General features: G+C 38.3%; 1 protein-coding gene across 1 annotated transcript in view; it reads right to left on the reverse strand.

Moving 5' to 3' along the window:
• Positions 1-23,618, reverse strand: part of LOC143437284 (uncharacterized) — a 33,004-nt gene extending 9,386 nt beyond the window's left edge. The window contains exons 1-6 of the mRNA XM_076922096.1: positions 23,129-23,618; positions 20,877-20,987; positions 18,499-18,611; positions 12,988-13,114; positions 12,729-12,789; positions 10,565-11,538 (exon numbers count right to left, since the gene is read on the reverse strand). Of these exons, the coding sequence (XP_076778211.1) occupies positions 10,565-11,538; positions 12,729-12,789; positions 12,988-13,114; positions 18,499-18,585 (1,249 nt within the window). The 5' untranslated portion in view covers positions 18,586-18,611; positions 20,877-20,987; positions 23,129-23,618. The remainder of the gene's footprint in view (positions 1-10,564; positions 11,539-12,728; positions 12,790-12,987; positions 13,115-18,498; positions 18,612-20,876; positions 20,988-23,128) is intronic.
• Between the last annotated feature and the right edge of the window lie 710 nt (positions 23,619-24,328).

Here is a 24,328-nt window from a genome sequence, read left to right on the forward strand (position 1 = left end):
TTTTTTTTTTTTTTTTTTTTTGGTTTTTTGAGACAGGATTTCTCTGTGTAGTCCTGACTGTCCTGGAACTCACTCTGTAGACCAGGCTGGCCTTGAACTCAGAAATTCCCCTGCCTCTGCCTCCTGAGTGCTGGGATTAAAGGCGTGCACCACCAATTATTGATCATTATTGGTTATCAATTAGTATTGCTAATTATTGATGACCATTTATTGATTATTGAATATTGATAAGCATTATTGATTGTTATTCCATCACCGTCATCCCCCTGCCTCTGCCTCCCGAGTGCTGGGATTAAAGGCATGTGCCACCACTGCCTGGCGGCTTTAATACTTTAAACACTATCATGTCCTCACATTCTTCCCTCTTCTCCAATTGCCTTTAAACCTGCTAATCTAAATTGCTACCATTTAGGAAAGCCCGCCCCCTCGCGGTCATCCTAAGTAAATACAGTAAAACGCGCTTCCATTTCTGTGGTCTGCTTAAAGCTGCCTTTCCTTCCTTCCTTCTTTTCCTCCTCCCCTCTCTCTTTTCTCCTCCTCTTCTTCAATTTATTTATTTTCATGTGTGTAAATGTTTTGCCCAAATGCATGCATGCATGTGCCTAGTGTCCACGGAGGTCAGAGTAGTGGGCAGATTCCTAGCTAAGGGCTAAGCCAGAACTCTAGTGTCTGTCCTAAGCTTTTAAGTGGAAACTCCTGAGTTATGGAGCCCAGACAAGTTAACAATATAAAATATCTATTATAAGATGATGTTATTAACAAACTTTGAAAAGTACTGACACAGTTAACATTCCTTATATACCACCCCACTTTAATGCATTTGTGCACAGGAGTCATCGTAAACACAGAGACCTTCCCTATAGAAAAGTCACAAGATTTGGAGTCCTGGGCTGTAGGCCTTCATCTCCACAATCACTGCATGGGTTTATCCGGCCACTTCCAAAGAGCAAGGGTTACAAAGCATTACTCTTAGGACTTGTCTGAGACCCTGCAATGCTGATGTATATTCTGAATTTACAAGCAGTGACTCAGGCTGGAGAGATGGCTCAGCAGTTAAGAACACCAACTGCTCTTTCAGAAGTCCTGAGTTCAATTCCCAGGAAACAGCAACCACATGGTAGCTCACAACCATCTGTAATGGAGTCTGGTGCCCTCTTCTGGTGTGTCTGAAGAGAGCAATTGTGGTGTACTCATCAAATATATATATATATTACATGTATTATATATTATACATTATTATATATTATAGATTTTAAACCTTTAAAAAAAAGAAGTCACTCTAGCCTCTTAAGACCAGTCTGTGGCAGACCCCTCTTCCAGTATTCTGCAGCACTACAGTATTCCATTGAATATTGTTGAAAATGCTGGTCTGTGCCACAAGTAAATTTGGTAAGTATTTTTACATCCTCTCATTGCATTGAAACAATCATCTCTCATTGAATCAACCCATTGAGAGACTTTCTTCTGTTACCCTCAAGCTGAGTCTGAGAGAAACAGCATAGCTCACCTAAAGTCAGAAAGTACTGGAGTGAGGGCAGAGCCAATAGTTAGGGTGACTGTGGGAAAATTTTGTTCAAACTCATATACTGTTGAAGGAAGGGCTCTAAAATTCACTGTGTGGCTGTGAACTTAGTGTGTTTCGTGGGGGAATGCCTCGGTGTACATGTGATGGCCAGAGGGCAAGCAGCAGATGTCAGTTTCCCTTCTGGGAATTGGTGAAACCCAGGTCATCAAGCTTGGCAACAGATGCTTCATTTATCTCTCACCAGACCTTAGTTTTTGAAATATTTATTTATTTTCCCCCCTCAAGTAGAATTTTACTGTATTGTCATATGAAATCTATTTTCTTTCTTTCTTTCTTTCTTTTTTTTTTTTTTTTTTTTTTTTTTTTTTTTTTTTTTTTTTTTTTTTTTTTTTGCTTTTCGAGACAGGGTTTCTCTTTATAGCCTTGGCTGTCCTGGAACTCACTCAGTAGACCAGGCTGGCCTCAAACTCAGAAATCCGCCTGCCTCTGCCTCCATAAAATCTATTTTCAAAAATGAACCTTTGACCTGGACAGTGGTGGCTCAAGCCTTTAATCTCAGCACTTGGGAGGCAGAGACAGTCAGATTTCTGAGTTCAAGTCCAGTCTAGTCTACAGAGTGAGTTCCAGGACAGCCAGGGCTATACAGAGAAACCCTGTCTTGAAAAAAACAAAACAAACAAAAAAAAGAAAGAAAGAAATTTTGTCTTCATTTGTGATTTCTCTTGGACCTCTCTTTCTTTGTCTCTTATGACCATTTTTCTTACTGAAGTGTCAGAACACTAAGACTAATACATGATGTGATCTGGTAGGTACATGCTGGAACAAAAACCAGAGCCCAGTTCTGCCAATACTCTTGTTCTTTCCATTTTGAGTCTGGGAAGAAAAAGTTATTTTAGAAAGAAGTATGTGGTACTCTGGTACATTTTCTCCTGCATCCCACAGGTTGGGTCAAGGGATATTTGTATAAACAATGCCCATTTCTGAAGGAGTTGATGTGAGTGTGAAATAAAGTCAGAAATAACTGTATCTGTCTTGGCACCTGATTCATAGTTTATTCAATCGATGATGATTAAGTCTTGACTGGAGGGGTCTATGAAACACAATGGAGACGAAATAAGAAAGAAAGACACCAAGTTCTGAAATTACAGCCTTAAGACACCACTGTTGGTCACCCCTGAGCTAGAACAGCCTGTCTGGATTGAGGCTCAGCCCAGTGGACTTGATGCATGGGCAAGACTGTTCTATGTAGAGAAAGGGGGTAGAAAATTCTAGGCAAAGCTGAGCAAAGGCTCCGAGTAGTGAATATGTGGCCAGCATGTGCTGTACTCCATCACTGCAGGGCATATTCTAGAGACACACTGCCTGGTTTGGGATCACAACTCTACTGCTTTACATCTGAAATCTTATGCGGTTCTTTGTTCCTCCACTTTCTCAACAGAAAAAAAAAATAGTATGACAATAGTAGTTACTCTTAGAGTTGTTGTAAGGCTTAATTGACACATCCAAAACACCAGAGCTTATAATAATAGCTGATGAGAGAAAAGACATGAAATAACGCTGCTGTGAACACAGCAGTAAACACTGCTGACCATGATGGTAGAGAAGGATGGGAGTATAGCAACTACATTTGGCAGTCTTGGTGTCCTTATCTGCCTCAACTGCAAAACAAACCATCTAAGTTGAGTGACAGATCCTGGTGTTGAGTGGGCAGTCACCCACTTCCTGGATGAATAAGCAGCTAAGACAAACTTGGGAGCATAGGACAAAATGGCAGTGGCAGGGGCATGAGGCACATGGCAAAGTCTGCCTCATCCCTTGGTTTCCTTCCATATCTAGCATCCTGTTCCAAAATGTTTCTTTTTTAATTTATCCTATTTTACCTTCTACGTGAAGCTTTAAGACAGACTTTGGGCAAGATTAACTATTTCATGCCATTTATGGGTCCTTTTCTCTTTCTTTCTCTTTTTTATAGGAAAGAACAACTGGAAGCAGCAGCCAGGTACATTTTTTTATTATGAATACCCTCCCCATTTCACCATTGTTTTGCGGGGAGTGTTCAGTCCTGCATGGTGGAAAGCTGCTAGGTAGCCATGTTGATCACACATTAGTTAGTCTTTGGGGCTTACTCTGTTGCTGACCTCCAATTCTTCTGTCATTTTCATGTGAATTTAGTCAAGGACAACTTCATATGAATAATAGCAACAGCTACGATGTACTGAATGTCTATCTCCTAAGAGCTAAGCTCCATAAAGGTTATCACAGCTGATCTGCAGTCACCATGTAAGAGAAGTCCTAGTATCCTCCTTTGTGTATAAGGAGACCAAGGCTCAGAATGGTTCCTCTACCCCTTCTGAATTCCCACAGGAATTAAGTAGCAAAACCAAAAATCAAAGACTGACCTGAATGTTAAAAGGATGTTTACCATTGTACATTTTGCTGTTTGTTCACTGGGCTCCTAGATGGCATTTCTGAAAGCAAATCCCGACTGCAATTCATGATCCCCATACACCTGAGGCTTTTCAATAAATCATAAACACTGCAGACTGCTGCAGAGGCAAGAAGAGGCTCAGGCTTGTGTATGACTACTTTTCTCAGCTTCCTATCCTGATGTCAAAGGTACCCAAGGTCTGGACCCTATTCTAGTTTATAAAGCAAGATGGATGATTCATTTTGACAAAATAGTGTGAGGTGATAAGAGATGACAACATTCAGCTAAGAGCAGTATTGATTTAAACTTATGGATTGTTTTCTGGAAGTTTCCATGTAGCATTGTTGGATTAGAGCTCACACACACACACACACACAGACACACACAATTTTCTGAAGTGAACTATAGTTGCAAGTAACTGAAACCATGGATAAGTGTACTAAATATTACTCCTAATATGCCTTACAATTTCTGATTCTGGTTCAATTGGTAACCAAACTAAACTCTGCTTCTCTGCAAGAGCAGCAAGTACTCTTAACAATTGTGCCATCTCTTTAGCCCCAGCTTATTCTGAAAGTAGAACTTAAAAGATCTCTTGCCCTTTTCCCCTAAATAACAAATAAAATACCTCAAGTGTTAGACACTCCACAGGTTACCTCACCACGCAATACTAGGATTGTCTAAGTGAAATTGCCCTTTACTGGTTAACTGATTGCTAATTCTATTTAGATGGCTTTTTTCTGCAGGTACCCTTGCATGCCAGTAGAGGGCATCAGATTTATTTGTCATGAGCCACCATGTCTTTGCTGGGACTTGAACACTGGTTTTCTGAATGAGCAGATGGTCTATAACTGCTGAGCCATCTCACCAGTGTCTGTTTACTGGTTAACTGTCCAAAAAGCAAGGACTTAAAAATTGGAACAACTAGTTAATCAAAAAATAATGGAACAAGTGACATGGCAAGACCACATTTTTGTGAGGAATGAGTTGCAGAGTGCTTTGCACATGATCCTGAATCATTTAGGTTTGGGCTCCTCTGGAATGTTTGACTATTTTTATGTTATGTATCCTTGACAACCTCTCACCACCCTTCTCACTCCCCTGGTTTGTGGTTTTCCCTTTTTAAAAAGCCCCTCAGCTTGCTGGTCTTTTGTCAAATTCTACTCCTGTATGAGTGAGCAGTTTGACTGTTGGTTGCCAACTCTCCTCTCTAATAAACCTCTGCTGCTGGCATTCATGTACCGTGTCTTGAGACTTTGTGGTTGGCCGAAACTTCGTGAGACTGGAGTAAGGGTCTCCCGTGTTTGGGGGTCTTCATTCCTAACGATAATCTCTGTTATTCATGTTTTATTCCTCAAAATATAATGCATGTTCCTAACCACAAAAGAACAAATGGCTATGATTGTGTTGACCATACAACCTACATTCTCTATCATTTGACATAGAGTAACTATAGAAAAAAAAAAACATGATTGGGAAAAATGTAACTGTAATTTGGCACAGGACTCTGTGGTTTTGACTTTTGGATGCTATATAACTTTCTGGTTCAGGGTGGGGCTGAGGCTGGGGTATTGCATCTAAGCTTCTGAGTGTAATTTTGTGGCCCTGATTTATCAGTAGTGACTTGATTACAACAAATTCTTATCATTTGCCATGTGCTGTGTTTGAGTTGTGTTGGATCTCAGTGGACCCCATGATGTAAAGGCTTTAGCACAGTATGTAAGCACTGTCCAGTATGAATAGTTTCATGATGATGAAGACAACAGAGGTGTGCAAAGGCCTCATTATACTAAACATGTTCATTAGGACTCTGTGGGTGTGTCCTGAGCCACAGAGGGCATGTTTAAGTCTCAGGGGGGCATGTCCAGAGTAACAGAGAGTGTGCTTAAGACTCAGGGGGCATGTCAAGAGTCACAGGGGGTGTGATTAAGACTCAGGGAGTGTGTCAAGAATCACAGGGGGTGTCCTGAGTCACAGGGGGCGTGTTTAAGACTCAGGGGGTGTGTCTTGAGTCAAGGGGGCATGTTTAGACTCTAGCATGTATTCTTTCATGATAATGAGGACTAGAGAATTGTGCAAAGGCTTGACTGTATTAAATACACTCACAGGGTTTCTGTCTTAGTGTTTCCATTGTTATGAAGAGAAATCATGAACAAGGCAATTCCTATAAAAGCAACAGTTTAATTGGGACTGGCTTACAGTTTCAGAGATTTAGTCCTTTTTCATCACAGCAGGAAGCATGGCAGGTATGCAAGAAAACATGATGCCGGTGAAGAAGCTGAGAGTTCTGCATCTTGATCCAAAGGCAGCCAGGAAGAGACTATCTGCCAGGGAGCTAGTAGAAGGGTCCATTCTGCACTGGGTGGAACTTCAAAGACCACACCCACAGTGATGCACTTCCTCCAACAAGGCCACATCTCATAATAACTTCCTCACATGAGCCAAGTATACTTATACTACCACATTCCACTGCCTGGCCCCCATATGATTGTGCAAACACATGAGTGTATGGAGATCATATTTTAAAAAAGCATAATACAAAATATGTGAGGTTCAAATTTAAAAGTCCCCATCTATAGAAGTCTTAAAAATGTTAAAAGTCCAATGTTCAAAGTCTCTTCTGAGATCATTCCAATCATGTAACTGTAATTCCTTATACTTTAAAAAAAATAGCACATCATATCCATTCAAATTCACAGGATATAGTCACCATTCCTAATCACCATTGTGAGGAAATACTGGGCCAAAAGAAGACCAAAAGCTAGCAAGGAAATCTACAAACTCTGTGTCTCCATGTCTGATGTCAAAGCGTTCTTCAGATCTCCAACTCCTTCCTGCTTGGCTCACTGTAGCACAATCTTTTACTTTGGCTGATTTTATTTCCTTAAAGGAGTTTTCCTGAGAAGGTATCCCACAGCTCTGGAATCTAAAACTCTTGGGGTCTCCAAAGTAACTTCAAAATTACAGCTTCTTGTTCCAGTATCTGGGATCCACAGATGATCTTCTGCGCTCCATTAAAGAAACTGGGTCTCTCTCCAGCCCTTCCCTCTATAGGACACTAGGTTCTGCTTGACTCCACTCAACTGCTGCTGCTATTTCTGCTCATCCCACGGGACTGACATCTTCAACATGCTGGGTTCTTCTCTGACAAACAGTCTTCACAGCATTCCTTTCATGTTCCCTTCATGCTGCCAAGCCTTAGCTGCACTGCATGACACATTGATACCTTAAAACCAGTGCCACCTGGGTGAGTCTTACCCAGGACTGAGTCAAGCTAAACCACAAGGGACAACCTTGGCTACCTCTGGAATATAGCTTCTTTCTCCTCTCAGAAAACACTTACCAGAAGGTTTCACCTCAGTGATGCTGGTTTCTTCTTTGTCACCACTAATTTTTTAACTATAGCCAACCAGCATGAATTGTCTCAGTCGTCCCTTCTCTTCTTGCCTCTAAAGTCAGAGCCACAAAAACAAAGCTGCTGAGTTCCTCTGCTTGTTTTTGCCAGAACATGGCCTCTTCTAGTACATCATCACCACCTTTCTATTTTTCAACAATGTTACTGCCTAAGCTCGGCTGTCCTTGAACTTGCTCTGTAGATGAAAGTTGAACTGAGATCTGCATGGCTTTGTCTCCTGAATGTTGGGTAATACATATTTAACGCTTTCCCTGTACCTAAGCTTTTCATCACCTAAAGCTTGTTCTTTACCAGGATGACTTGAATCAGAGATCTGCTTGATGTTCATCTCCTAGGATTTAAGGTGTGTATCACCATGTCTGGACCTAAGTATATCCTATATCCTTTTAGATTTTAAATTGAAAACCCACTATAGTAATCACAATCTGTCCATTGTCAATTTGACACATAATTGTATCTTCTTATGTCCACATAAAAACAATAACCAGTTAATAATAATGCCTAACATTATACAGTTCTCATCCATACAACTTCACATCCATATGTTTAGGTGGATGGAATCTTGCCATAATATCACCATTTCTTTAATAACGTTGTGGGTCTGTGATCACAAGATTTAGCTTCATTCAACTTCCTTGTGAGGTTTTCTCTTTGAACCTAAGATTTTATATTTTTCTTTCCTAAGATTACTAAGTGTGATCAAAACAATCACCATGAGAGTAAACAGAGGCTAAAGGCTGTACTTGGCTTTCCTGAGACTTCCTTTGTCAATGCAATTAACAAAATAAACCTCTTTACCTTCAGATGGGAGTAAAAACAGCAACTTTCTTCAACAAAGCATTATAAAAACTATATACAAAGTTCAAACCACCCTTAGTACATATGTATTCTACTAGCATGGCCCCTGAAGTTCCACTTAATGCATGTACAAACCCAACATCAAACCCACATTGCTTCACACAAAAGCCTGGTCAGGCCTCCCAATAAGAATACTTAAGTCTGGGGTACCAACTTCTGCCTTAGATAAAATTTCCATTGCTAAGAAGAGACACTGTGACCAAGGCAACTCTGTTAAAGGCAAATAGTTAACTCGGTCTGTCTTACACTTTCAAGTGTTTAGTTCATGATCAACATAGCAGGAAGAATGAAAACATACAGGCAGCCGTGATGCTTGAGAAGGAGCTGAGAGTTCTGCATTTTCTTGAGAAGGTAGTCAGGAAGAGACTGTCTTCTAGCCAGGTGATAGGAGAGTCTGTTTTTTATGGGCCAGAGCTCCAAGACCACCACCCTAGGAGTTCACTTCCTTCAAAACAGTAATATCTATTCCCACAAGGCCAAACATATTAATATTGACATTTCTTAGGGCCAAGTATATTCAAATCATCACAGTTCATTTCTACTATGAATTCTTCCATGCATTTATATATGATTAGGACATGCAGATGCTTTACCACATAGATTACTTTCAGAAGGTTTCTCTCTAGTACGTGTTGATTTTTGCATTCAGAGAATACTGTGGCATGTAAATGATTTTCCAACTTGAGTACATTCACAAGATTTCTGTCCAATTTGTGGTCTTTTATGTCTTTGGAGACTAGTGATAGGCATAGGCTTCTCCACATGTTACATTCATAAGGTTTCTCTAAAAAGTGTGTTACTTGAAGTGTTTGGAGAGCACATTGTCATGCAAAGACTTTACCTCTTTCATGGCATTCATGCAGTTTCTCTTCAGTATGTGTTCTTTTATGGATCGGGCACTGCCTGTGACATGCAAGGGCTTAGCACCTTGATGACACTGAGTCACTTTCTTGAATGTGTTCCATTATGTAGTCGCAGATAAAAGTGAATTGTCAGTTTTTCCACAGTGATTACATTAATGAGGATTCTCTCCAGTGTGATTTCTTTGTGTATGTGTAAAGAACTATGACAGGCAAAGGCTTAACCACATTGTAAATATTCAACCAGGTTTTCCTCTGGTATGTGATCTCTCCTGTCACTGCAGATGACTGTGACTTGCAAATGCTTTACAACACTGATTACATTCATGAGGCTTCTCTCCTGTTCTTGTTCTTTTATAATAATGGAGATGCTCATGTTGTGAAAAGTCTTTACCACGTTGATCACATTCATGAAGTTTCTTGCAATGTGGGATCTTTTATGTTTCTGAGTCTAGTGGGACATGCAAAGACTTTAGCACAATGATTACATTCATAGTTCTGTCCAATATGGGTTCTTTTATGTTTTTTTAGGAAAACTCTTTATGGAAAGGCTTTTACCACAATGATCACATTCATAGGTTTCTTTCCAATATGGGTTCTTTTATGGTTTTGGAGACAAAAACTTTGTGAAAAGGCTTTAAATATATTAATTACATTCACACAGTATCGCTCCAGTATGTGATCATTTATTTCTTTGGAACGTTTTTACTTATGTTTTTTTCCACATTGATTATATAATTAAGGTTTCTCTCTGGCATGTGATCTTTTATGTATTTGGAGATTACTGTGACATGAAAAGGTTTTGCCACATTGATTACATTCATATGGTTTCTCTCCAGTATGTGTCCTTTTATGGATTTGGAGATGATTTTGTTGTGTAAAGACTTTACCACATTGATTACATTCATAAGGTTTCTCTTCAGTATGTGTTCTTTTATGAGATCGGAGATGACTGGGCCTTGCAAATGCTTTACCACATTGATTACATTCATAAGGTTTCTCTCCAGTATGTGTTCTTTTATGTCTTTGGAGACTACTGTGATCTGAAAAGGCTTTACCACATTGATTACATTCATGAGGTTTCTCTCCAGTATGTGTTCTTTTATGTATTTGGAGATTACTTTGTTGTGTAAAGCCTTTACCACATTGATTACATTCATAAGGTTTCTCTCCTGTATGTGTTCTTTTATGTATTTGGAGACTACTGTGATGTGAAAAGGCTTTACCACATTGATTACATTCATAAGGTTTCTCTCCAGTATGTGTTCTTTTATGATATTGGAGATCACTGTGCCATGAAAAGGCTTTGCCACATTGATTACATTCATATGGTTTCTCTCCAGTATGTGTTCTTTTATGTCTTTGGAGACTACTGTGATCTGAAAAGGCTTTACCACATTGATTACATTCATAAGGTTTCTCTCCAGTATGTGTTCTTTTATGATATCGGAGACCACTGTGACATGAAAAGGCTTTACCACATTGATTACATTCATGAGGTTTCTCTCCAGTATGTGTTCTTTTATGTCTTTGGAGACTACTGTGATCTGAAAAGGCTTTACCACATTGATTACATTCATGAGGTTTCTCTCCAGTATGTGTTCTTTTATGAGATCGAAGATGACTGGGCCTTGCAAATGCTTTACCACATTGATTACATTCATAAGGTTTCTCTCCAGTATGTGTTCTTTTATGTCTTTGGAGACTACTGTGATCTGAAAAGGCTTTACCACATTGATTACATTCATGAGGTTTCTCTCCAGTATGTGTTCTCTTATGTTTTTTGAGACTACTGTGATCTGAAAAGGCTTTACCACATTGATTACATTCATGAGGTTTCTCTCCAGTATGTGTTCTTTTATGTATTTGGAGATTACTTTGTTGTGTAAAGCCTTTACCACATTGATTACATTCATAAGGTTTCTCTCCTGTATGTGTTCTTTTATGTATTTGGAGATGACTGTGACATGAAAAGGCTTTACCACATTGATTACATTCATAAGGTTTCTCTCCAGTATGTGTTCTTTTATGATATTGGAGATCACTGTGCCATGAAAAGGCTTTGCCACATTGATTACATTCATATGGTTTCTCTCCAGTATGTGTTCTTTTATGTCTTTGAAGACTACTGTGATGTGAAAAGGATTTACCACATTGATTACATTCATAAGGTTTCTCTCCAGTATGTGTTCTTTTATGAGATCGGAGACCACTGTGACATGAAAAGGCTTTACCACATTGATTACATTCATGAGGTTTCTCTCCAGTATGTGTTCTTTTATGTTTTCGGAGATTACTTTGTTGTGTAAAGCCTTTACCACATTGATTACATTCATAATGTTTCTCTCCAGTATGTGTAATTTTATGAGAATGGAGATGACTTTGACATGAAAAGGTTTTACCACATTGATTAAATTCATGTGGTTTCTCTCCAGTATGACTTCTTTCATGCCTGCAACAATAATGGGCACATGTGAAAACTTTACCACATTCATAGCCTGATCAATCATTTTACAAATATGTATAAATTTTACAGTTGGTCTAATAAAAAGAACACTGAGATCTTAAGGTTTTATCACTTTAATGTTCATGGTTGTACTTGCTCACTGTGTGTTGCTTTAGGTCTTTGAAAATACCTGTGATGGTAAGACAATTTATTACATGGCTCACATTTACAGAATCCTTTTTCTATATGAGATTTCTATATAATGTTTTTAACATGTCCTAAGAAATATGGGATAACTCAGAGCATTAAAACACCCACTGAATTCTTAGTTTTTCCTGTAGTGTGCATCACACAACAGCAGCACTGTGAACCAGGATGAACAAAATAATTTACAAACTTCTAGTACCCATAGAGATTTTCTGCAGTGTGACTTTGGAGATGTTCCCAGTAATGTCACAAAATCAATCAACTGCAAACACCTATCATATTCAGAAAGTCTACCAAAGGCAGAATACTACATGTCTTGTCATTGTTCTGAAGTAGATAGAGGTATATTGTTTCTTTTAGTATCTCTATGCTCACATGGTTTCATCCATGCTGACAATTGATACACCCATTAAAAAAGAGTAACAAATGAAAGGTTTCCACATTGAATTCACATGCATTGATTTTTTGTTCACTGCAGACATGATTAATGTTTCTCCACAACAACATTCTTGACTCTCATAAACTGACAAAACACTAAACTTAACAATTTCACTGCACGTATATGAGTATCACCAACTTTATCATGGACTATTTGCTTATTAGAAGGTTATGGATACATGTTTATCACTATTCAATGTGCAACATCTAAATATTATGAGACTATACAAATTGGTAGTTCCACAACATAGCTCTAATGGAGATACAAATCAAATAAACTGATCACTTAAGGCATTGTTTCCTTCTCTTCTTTCTTAAAGAAATGCCTTGCAAACACCAATCACATAACTGACATTGAGGTACATAATTTTGGGTGAATTTATAATCACAGCTACAATAAAAGGACTGATATTTTACACACCAATCACATAACTGACATTGAGGTACATAAAAGGACTGATATTTTACACACTTGCTTTCCATTAGAGCTTCCAGATCATATTAAACTTTCCTCACAGGCATATTTGTATCAGCTTAAACATTAAAATTACCTTTCATGACTTCTAGAAGTTTGATATTGTTCTTCAGTATGACGCCCTTCCAAATTATAGCCTAAAATACGGTACCAGAAAATGAAAGATATGGGATTGGAATTAGGCAATATTCAAGTTATTCTGAATTTTCACGGCAATGAACCTGATTTATTCAACTCAATATTACTTGTTCTCTATTGAAATAACATATGATCATCAGTAACCCAAAAACATTTTTCCCTTATATTGAGAAGCAAAAATAAATTCACAGTCTTACCTATAGCAGTGAGGTTCCAGTAGGTCTCAAGCATCACGTCTTTGTAGAGATTCTTCTGGGAAGGATCCAGCAAATTCCACTCTTCTGCAGTGAAGTTCACATGCACGTCTTTGTAAGTCACTGCTTCCTAAAATATCCCATACATGTGAACAACACAAAGCCTGATACTGACATCACTACAAAGTAAAGGTATGCTTCCTATAAAATATAATCTTATAATTCACATGATTTATCAACTTATTTGCTGACACATGAATTATAATATGATCACCATGTCAGTTTAGAAGAAACTTGAAATGTTGACACTTGAACCCTTCACACAGGGTTCATCTGTGTCATTCCTGATCCCTTTGAATAGATTATAGCCTTGCAACACAAATGGCAATTGAGAGGGATATGCAGGGGGAAACAGATCAACTGTACTGAGCACACATCTGAAAAGCTGGATGAAAAAGTACTAACTACAAAGGTGATGGGCAAGCTGCTTGTATTTGCTCATGTATTTAATTGCAGAGGGACAGGCAGGTGTATGTTACTGAGTTGAATGTAGCACGATACATGCAATGAGTTTTAGGACATCAAAAGTCACATGTTAAGAACCTTACTGTGCTACAAAAATAAATCAGGAAACAAAAAATGATAGAATGAACTCACATATTTTTACTGAACTTTCTGCAAAGCATTATACATTCAGTGCCGTCCTGTATTCGTCTTGCATAAACATGAAGTGAACCAGTTTAAACAGCAACATTAATAAATCTTAATAAAAGGGAATGCATGTTTAAACAGTTAAAAATGCACAGATGAAATTATTAGTAATGAATATGTTGATCAGAAATAAAGATTGTATTTCAGGAGTTCAACTACTGAGTATTTCAGCTCAGTAGTTGAGACATCTTGCTGGTCTTCCACATAATAGTGGACAATTTCTAGCATACACATGTGGACCAACACCTGTCCATTTCTTCAAGATCAGGAGTTCTGAGGCCATTTTCTGACAACAGTAAAGATGAGTCATACATGATATTCATATTCATGCACACAGTTGTGGGGAGCCGACAGAAGGCGGCTATCATCCTCACAACCATCTTGAGCCATATACCCTGAAAAGAAACTTGATCACATCAGCCTACAACAGCTGACCACACTCTGACAACATCAAGTTTTAGGTACCCAGGATCTTCACATTGGTGTGTGAGACTTAAAGCTGTGATTTAGAGCCAAGACTTAAGGGTGTGACTTAGAGATCAGATTTAGAGACAAGACCTAAGGGCATGACTTAAAGGCATGACATAGAGGTGAGGCTTAGAAGTGAGACATATAAAAGGTGAGAGGCAGACAAAAAAGAGTAACAGAAAATCAGACACTTCAGAGAGAACAACTTGGAGTTGATTATTAGGCATTAGGCACTTAGCACTTAGAGAATGAACTTGGAACTTGGAGGCACTAGGATCTGGGAACTAGGGACTAGGAACTCAAGACTTGGAAATTGGACTAGGAAGAGAGACTGAAAAATAAACAGGATTGAATCACACTCTGGTCTCCATTCTTCAAGTTTGTCCTCATTCTCTTGCTTGCTGAACCCCGACCCGGAAACTGGAGCAGCTTGGGGCAGTGTGGGCTCTAATAGTTTAGCCCCCAAGGTTTTTGGCAGTGCGGGTTTCAACATTGACAGAGTGGTCCGTGACATTTTGGCCCCCAAACGTAGGGCAGCTTGGGGCACAACACACAGGCATGATACATTATTTATTCAAAAATTTCACAACAAACATAAGAGTTAGGCAGAAAATCACAAACCTGCAATTCAATGAATCTGAAGCATCAGGTAATATTGATGACATGGGCATAAGCCATCCGGAGAAACAGAATATAAACTATATATTTGGCCAAATTTCAAAATTAAAGATATGGATGAAGAGCAGCACAGAAGCATGTGCTTATTGAACAAAAACATGTCAGGGGGCTTATGTGGAATTGCTTCACAGAAAAATTTAGTCTAGAAAACCAAACACAGAATGAATAAAGTTAAAAATATAAATCCATCAGGTTTGCCAACTAGCATAGCATTGAATCGCAAATGTTTATACTGTACCTTATGTGAATTACAGACTGAGACCAAATGGGGAATGTATGGGAGTATGAGAAGAAAGCTGATCAAATTCAACCACAACACAGTAGACATACAGAACAAAATCTGTCCTGTCTAAAAGAAATGCAGGGGTAAAGCTGGAGCAGAGACTGAGGGAATGGCCAATGAAAACTTGCCCAGCTGGAGACCATCCTTATAGACAAACACCAATCCATGACATTATTAGGGATACTCTGTGATGCTCCCACACAGGAGCCTTGCATCATTATCCATTAAGAGGCTCCACCAAGCAGCTGACTTGAAACAGATGCAGAGAACCACAGTCAAACATTGAATGGCCCTTGGGGACTGTTATGTTAGTTGGGGGAAGGATTGATGTCCTGAAGAGGATAGGAATCCATGAGAAGGTCAACAGAATCAACTAACCTGGACCCTTGGGGACACAGAGAGCCTAATCTACAAACAAAATAATACACACAGTCTAGACTAAGGCCCCAGAACATATGTAGCAAATGTGTAGCTCAGTCTTCATGAGGGTCCCCCAACAACTGTAGCAGGGGCTGTCCCTAAACCTGCTGTCTATCTGTGGAATCTGCTCCCTGAACTGGGCTGCCATGTCTGGCTTCAATGGAAAGGATAAACTTAACCCAGCAGAGACTTGATGCACCGCTGTGTGGAGATACCCAGGGGTCCACACCTTCTCAAAGGAAAAACAGAGGATATTGGATAGAGGGACTCTGTGCAGGCGGTGGAACTAGAGTAGGGAATCCACTAGGTTCATAGCCATTTTATTTATAACAGCTTGAAACTGGAAAAATCCCAGATGTCACTCAACCAAAATATGAATATAGAAAATGTGGTTCGTTTACAAAAGGAAAAACTATTCAGCTATAAAATACAAGGACATCATGAATTTTGAAGGCAAATGGATACAACTAAAAACTATTATCCTGAGTGAGGTAACCCAGATCTAAAAGCACATGCATGTATGTACTCACTTACAAGTGAATAATAATCATAAAATACAGGAAACCCACACTACACTCCATAGACACAAAGAAACTACACGAGAAGGAAGGCCCAAATGAGCATGGTTGAATCTCACTCAGAATGGGGAGTAAAGCAATCATAGGAGGCAGATGGAAGAGAGAGAACTGCATGGGAGAACAGATAAGAAAGGGGAAATCGGGGAGAACCAGCAACAGGTGTTTCGAGAGACAAAAGAGGGCCAGAGTGGGAATATGAATCAAAATCTGCAGCTGCCTGAGTGGAGGGGGTACATTTAGGATGTGCCAGAGACCATAAATATGTACCAAGGAGTCTAAGGTTGATCTTAGCTGAGATGCATAACAGTGAGATATGGACTCTGAAGAGGCCACACCCTGCATCAGGCAGGACTCTTAATGGAGAGTTAAAAACCCAACCAGTCCAAAAATCTTTCTACCCAAAATTTGTCCTGTCCACAAGAATACAATCTACAACAAAGATTCTGCACAGCAGCAAAATAACGTTGTTGCTGTTGTTCTAACTTGCTACTCCACTGCTGTGATTGAATCCTCTAAGCAAAAGCATCTCAGGTAATAACTGGTTGTGGTACATGGTTCTGTCAGATCACAGTCTATCATTTTGGGAGCTTAGATTAGAAACTGAAAGCAAAAAGCATGGACAATTAACTCAGCCATTCTGGATATCTGACGGGGCTGATAACTTATAGACTCATAGCCAATCCTGGCTATTTACCTTGAGAGAAAAGTTTTGAGTGGATAGTTTTCAGCTGACATTCATTCTAAAGCAAAGGAAAAATCCAGGTTCAGAACTAAGAGTTTTAGTTTGGATAGATGAGAGAGGTTCTGGTTAGTCAACAAAATGATGGACTGGGTATTAGGACTATCTTGTACCTCACTGGTACAAATTGGCATAATTATGCTCTAATTGTATTTTGAGAGAGAAGTTTTATTTTAACAGGAAGGGTCATATGTAAAAGGAACTTAGGTGGGAAGGAGTACTGAGAGGAAGAGAAGGAGTAAGGAGAGGAGGAGAAGTAGGAAAGGAGAAGCTAGGTGATGAGAGAGAGAAAGAGAGAAAAAGGAGGGGACATGGAGACAAATGTTCACGTGTCTCCACCAGTCAAAGATAGTTTATATATCTAGGTTGGGTATTGGGTTACACTTCTGATTCAGCATTAACAAACTTATAATGCCGTTAATTAATATTTTTTTTAAAAAAGTGTATAAAAGCAAAAAGAAAAAAAGGGCATGGGATAGGGGTTTTCATGGGGGTGGGGGGTGGGGAAAGGGGATGGCATCTGAAATGTAAATAAAATATACAATACAAAAAACATGGACAAACACTGTCTCCTGGCTTGCTCTCTTGCTTGGTTACAGTCTCATGCTCAGGCTGCTCTCTCATCCAGCCCAGGACCACTTGCTTAGGGATATTGCCACCCTCAGTGGAAGAGCCTTCCTACTCAATCATCAACACTATCTCTCACAGACATAGCAACCAGCTATTCTGATGAGGACATGCCCTGAATTGAGGCTCCTTCAGATGACTGTAGCTCTGAAATGCCAAGAACTGAAAACTACTATGACACAGACAAAATAATAAATGTGGAAGTTGTTACAACCCCAAACCAATGATATAACCATATCAATTACAGGAGCTCCTGTCACCCCATGAGGAACTTGGAGTTGTGGCTGAGCAAGGACAAAATAGGGAGGGCACCTGGCTCAGAGCAGGGAAGGATACACTGGAATGGGGATCTCAGAGGCTGTGCTGACCTGGGGTGAGTTTCTTTAACCCTGGGTTCCCAGGGCAGTGCTACCAAAGAGGAGGCTAAAACAGCTGGAAGGTAGACAGAAAAGCAGATTGTGTCACACAACAGAAATGACCACCAACAAAGGACAGGATCTCTGACCCAAGGAAGATATGATAAATTTGTGACAATCAATGAAGAACAACCTCCCATCTTATGACAGCTCCAAGTTCAAAATTACAGAGTCACATATGAACTGCACAGAGGGTAGTTCAGGAGGTGGGAAATGAGGTCTTTGTCTTTCTACCCTGTAAAATAAGGTAGGCAGAGCCTGACTTTGCCCTGGATGCTGTCTTTAAGAGCTCTCTGTCATGGACTAGTCAATGGGTCCAGGTCCTGTTGTTAAGAAGGATTTAACCCAAGGTGTGGGGCTGGTAACTAAATTGATTAGGATGGAGTCTGTCTCATTTCCTCAGTGAGAGAATAACAAAGTGCCACACACAATACAGACAGCCACAAGGGGGCAGTAAAAGCTACCCAGCAGATTCTTCCACTTGGACAAAGGAGAAAATGAAGAGAGGATGGCAGCTGTGAGCCTTGTAGCAGGGTTTTAAGTCTGCTCTAACCTTCCCAGAAATTAAGACCAGAGAAACACCATCCACTATACCAGGCTCTGGAACATCTTCAAAGCACTTTGGGGCTGCGACTCTCCAGCGTATCCACTGTAGCAGGGTTCCATGTTCAATTTAGTCATCTCCCTCCACAATACTCAAGAGAAACCTGAAAACCAAGGCACACTATCTCAAATCTGGCAGACAAGCCACTGACCCAAAAAGAATGGTGGATATTAACAACCGGCCTTTCAATCCTTTAGTTGGGAGTCCTGAGGGTCTTGGGTCAATGCACTAAGATGTTATGTCCAGGTCACAGAGACCCCAAAGACAAACAAGTAGCCTATTGTAATGCAAACACATGGAGGTCTTTATCATGAGCTCTGTAATAAGGATTCTCATCAGTCAGCCTCACATGAGATCAAAACTGAGAGTCTAGAGGTGCTGAGTATTTATTGTAGTTACAGCAAGATTGGGGCATTAACATACAGGTCAGCAACTTAATATTTAAAAAGCTGCATGTCTGGCATAATCTGCAGGAACCAATCAAGGGGGCAAAATCATCTGACAAACATGATGGGTAGACTAACTTTTTCTCTGTAAGGTGTATTAGTTATCTATATGTAGCTTAACCCTGCAAGTTGTACCTTGACTGGCTGTTGACAAGGGGGGTTTGTCATAGGATGTTTGCTCAAGTGGACTTTGTGCAATCTCAGAAACAGAATTGATTGGGGTTTACAAACTCATCTTTGTGCCTGAGGTCCTGATTATTGAAAAATGCTCCTGTTCAACCACAAGCCATGCATGGCAATAGAAAGGGTACTTTGTCCAAAGACCTACCTCACTATCTGTTACTGCAGATCCTAATATCAGTTGCACTTACTCTGAGACAGAATACCAGTGGAAGTTGCCTCTCCCCCTGTGCATCATCTTATAGATAAGATAGACAATGCCCACATGCCATTCCTTTCCTGCCTCATCCCTGTGTCTCAGCCCCACTTGGGCAGACAGTCCCTGTTCAACCACATGCTTTACCTGCCAGGACACAGGTAAGCATTCTATAGATCTACCACACTGTCTGTTATCCCAGATGCAATGATCACAGTTTTCCCCTAGCACTGTACTAAACACCAGAGGCAGCTTTACCTCTGTCCTGACTATGTCTGCCTGTGGATGCTAAGATCATCTCTTCCTGCCCACCTCTTCTCCCTGCTCCCAACATTACCCAGCATTCCCTATTGAAATTTAAAAATTAAAAATTAAATTAGTTTCTTTCCTTCTTGATCATTAAACTAAATTAATTACATTAATTTTAATTTAAAAAAATAAATTAAATTGAATTAAATAGTTTTTCATCATTAAAAGATAGAATTATTTCTTCACGTATCTTTTATTTCCAGTAATGCCAACCTATGGTTAGAAAAGTATTTATATGTATTTATATATTTATATATATTATATACATTATATATTGACATACTTAGATATATTATGCACATTACATATATTTACATATTAGTATATATTATGCACATATCTGAACATTCGTATGTCATCGACATATTTATATATATTACGGCACATGGATCTGAATATTTGTTTCTTATACACATATTTGAATATCTGTTTATTGTACACATATGTCTATAATATATATAAATATGTCTGTAATATATATAAATATGTCTAATATATATATGTGTATAATATGTATAAGTATGTCTAATGTGTACGTCTGCAGCAATATATATAAATATGTCTGTAATATATGTAAATATGTCTGTAATATATGTAAATATGTCTGCAATATATATAAATATGTCTGTAATATATATGTGTCTGTAATATGTATAAATATGTCTGCAATATATATAAATAGTCTGTAATATATGTAAAAATGTGTGTAATATATATAAATATGTCTGGAATATATATGTAATATACGTAAATCTGTCAGTAATATATGTAAATGACTGTAATATATAAATGTCTGTCTAATATATAAATATGTCTGTAATATATAAAAATATGTCTATAATATATATAAATATGTCTATAATATATATAAATATGTCTGTAATATATGTAAATATGTCTATAATATATATAAGTATATCTGTAATATATAAATATATCTGTAATATATATATGTCCATAATACATATATGTCTGTAACATATATAAATGTCTGTAATATATATAAATGTCTATAATATATATATATATATATATGTCTGTAGTATATATATATACATATATATATGTCTATAATTTATATAAATATGTGTATAATAAACAAAAATTCAGATATGTGTATAAATTCGCAGGACCCCCCCCTGAAATAATAACTAATTATTATTAATCAATAATTTCCAGTGCTTTCTTTGCCGCCTGCCTTGAACAACCCCTGTCCGCCAGGGTCTCAGGGCCTCACCTCGTCCCTTATGGATTTGTCTCCGTGTTGTGTCGGCTGGGAAATAAATCATAGGAAAATCGATAGAGATGATGAAGCCGTGTCTCCGAATTCATCAATCAGATGCATCAACTATAAAACATAAAACATAAAAATAAAATATAAAATACATCGAATATAAATTCTAAAATATAAAATTAAAAATTAAATTAAACTACAATGGAAAAAATATTAAATATAAAACATTGATAATTATAATGTAAATGTAAATATAAAACATAAAATTCGGTAATATAAAATTTAAAGTACAAAATTCAAAAAAGTAAACTAAAATGGAAAATAATAAAAAATACAAACTAAAACATAGAATATAATATAAATATTAATATGAAATAAATAATATAAAATATAAAATGAAATAAAACAAAATTTAAAATCTCAAATATATGTAAAATATAAAACATAAATATAAAATATGAAATAAAATAAAATATAAAATAAATCAAATATAAAATATAAAATATGAAATAAAAATAAATAAACCAAAATATTAAATAGAAAATATGAAATTAAATGTAAATATATAAGAATTATAGTTTAAAATTAAAATATATAATAAATATGAAATGTAACTTATAAACCATAAGTATAAAATATAAATATAATGAAAATAAAATAAAAAGTAAATAAAATGTAAAATACATCAAATATAAAATATAAAATTAAAAAATGAAAACAAAATAAAATAGAAAATAATATAAAATAAAAATATGAAATATAACAAAAATAAAATATAAAATATAAAACATAAAACATAATATACAAAGTGTAAAATAAAATTTAAATATATAATAAAATATAAGATGCAAACTATAAATATAATATATATGTAAATGTAAATAAAAAACACAATTTAAAACAAAATAAAATAGAAAATAGAAAATGAAAAACTCAAAGTAAAGTAATATATAAAATAATATAAAATATAACATTAAATATAAAATACAAAATATCATAAATTATATATATTATATATATAAAATAAGAAATATTAAATAAAATATGAAATAAATGAAAATTTAAAATATACAATAAAATATAAAATGTAAAATACAAAACATAAATATAAAATATTAAATAATAAATACAAAATACATCAAATATAAAATATAAAATAAAGCAAAATATAAATTTAAATATAAAATATTAAAAAATTATATATGTAAAATATAATGTAAATGTAAACTATAAAATAAATAAATATAAATTAAAACAAAATATAAAAGAAGAAATAAATTTAATCTTTAAAATATGAAGTGTAAAATATAAAACAAGTATGAAACATACTATGAATATAAATATAAAATCAAAATCAAATATAAAATACATTAAATATAAAATATAAAACATAAAAAAAAGTAAATCGTTTTAAAACGATGTAAAATATGAAATCAAATACAAATTATAATATAAAATAAATTAAAGATTTAAAATAAAAATCTGATCGGACTTTTAATTCTACACCAGGCTGTGTAACGGAGATAAAATTGTTAAATATTATCCTACACGCGTCACATCCGGTCAGACTGTTTGACCAACTGTGCTTCACCGTGCGTCATAATATTGATAATAATAAATATTAATTTGTGTCTATATAGCTTGTTTTATATTTTATATTTTATTTATTTGTTATATTTTATATTTTATTTTATATTTTTATTTATTTCGTTTACTTAATTTTATATTTATACTTTATTTTATTCCATTTTCATTTACTTTACTACATTGTTATTTGTTATATTTTATATTCTTATCTTATTTAGACTTTTTTCGTATTTAATATTTTATTTTATATTTTTATTCATTTTATCTCATATTTTATACTTTGCATTTTACTTCATTATAATTTTATTTTCGTATTTCGTTGCACATTTTATATTTATATTTATATTATGATCCTCCCAAGTTGACTATTGATTTGCATTGACTGCTGCCGTCAATTATGGATCAGTATTGGTTATTAATTATCGATAATTAATTATCGATTATTGATCGGTATTGATTACCGATTGGCAGTAGCGGCTGCTTATCGATCATGGTTACTGATCATTTTTAGCATCGATTATTCGTCATTGATTAGTATTGATTACCGATTATCACCATTACAGACCTTAATCGTCATCCCATCACCGTCATGCCCCTGCCTCTGCTTCCCGAGTGCTGGAACAAAGGCTTGCGCCACAATTGATTGATTGGTTACTGTTTATTGATACCTGATTAGTATCGACAGAGCCGGGGTCGCCGCGGGGAATCACGGGATCGATCGCTGCCGCCGCCGCCGAGAGACACCGTCGCAGGCTGTGACGTCACGATCAGCGCGACGGGTCCCGGGTCCGCAGCGGCAGCGATCCCGGTGCTGCCGCATACAGGACGCGGTCGGGTTCGCGGGACTCAGTCGCGGTCCCTGTGACGTCAGAAGCCCGCGGTCAGCGGGCGCCGCGGGGCATCACGGGATCTAGCGACGCTGCCATTGACCTTGGGGAATCGCGCGGCCGCGGCCGTGTGCCGGAGCGGGTCCTCGTCGCCGGCTGTGACGTCACGGATACCACGACGGGGTCGGCGGGAGCCCCGGGGATCCAGGTACGGCCGCCGAGCGGGTGCGGTGACGTCACACGCCAGCGCCGGGAACGCGGGGTGACGGACGCGGGTCGCGGACGCCCCCGGTTACCGGAAACAGCGTCCAGTGCGAGCCGCGTCTGCTTCCGCCCCGCAGGGTCAGAGGCGAGCGCGACCGGAAGTGCTCTCGCGAGCGCGCGGGAACCGGAAGAGGCACCGCGTCTCCAGACTGAAAGGCCTTCGCCGCTTTTCCGGAGGCGCAGCCCCGCCCTCCCCGGAAGCGGAAGTGCATCATAGAGGCCCTCGGCGGCGGCGGAGACAGCTCTGCGGGCGGCGGCCGGAGGACCGCGGCTGCGGCAGCTCAGACGGACGCAGTGTGGGCGGGGCCTAGCGACGGTGAGCTTAGGCCCCGCCCACCCCGGGCCGCGCGCATCCGGTTCTATCTGGCTTCGTGTCTCCCGCGGCTCTGAACTGGGCTGAGGCCACGGCAGGAATGCGGCGCCCGCGGGAGACATGGCGGCCGGGGCGGGGCTAACGGGGGCGGGGTCAGGGTGGAGGGTCAGGGCCAGGGCGGGTGGGCGGGGTCATGGCGGAGGGGCGGGTTCAGGGTGGAGGGGCGGGGCCAGGGCGGGTGGGCGGGTTCAGGGTGGAGAGGCGGGGCCAGGGCGGATGGGCGGGGTCGGGGGAATCCCAGTTGGTTTTTACAGTTGCAGAGTTCTCCTCTGACTGTGGGCAGGGCTTAGGTAATGGCCTATGACGTCAGTGTGGGAGGAGCCAGGAGCCAGTCATAAAAATAATTTTATAGTTTTAGCTTTATGTTTGCGTACTAATTTTTGTCAGCAGTTGAATGCACCACC

The sequence above is a fragment of the Arvicanthis niloticus genome, chromosome Y (genome assembly GCF_011762505.2).
Source record: "Arvicanthis niloticus isolate mArvNil1 chromosome Y, mArvNil1.pat.X, whole genome shotgun sequence".
Classification (NCBI taxonomy): domain Eukaryota; kingdom Metazoa; phylum Chordata; class Mammalia; order Rodentia; family Muridae; genus Arvicanthis; species Arvicanthis niloticus.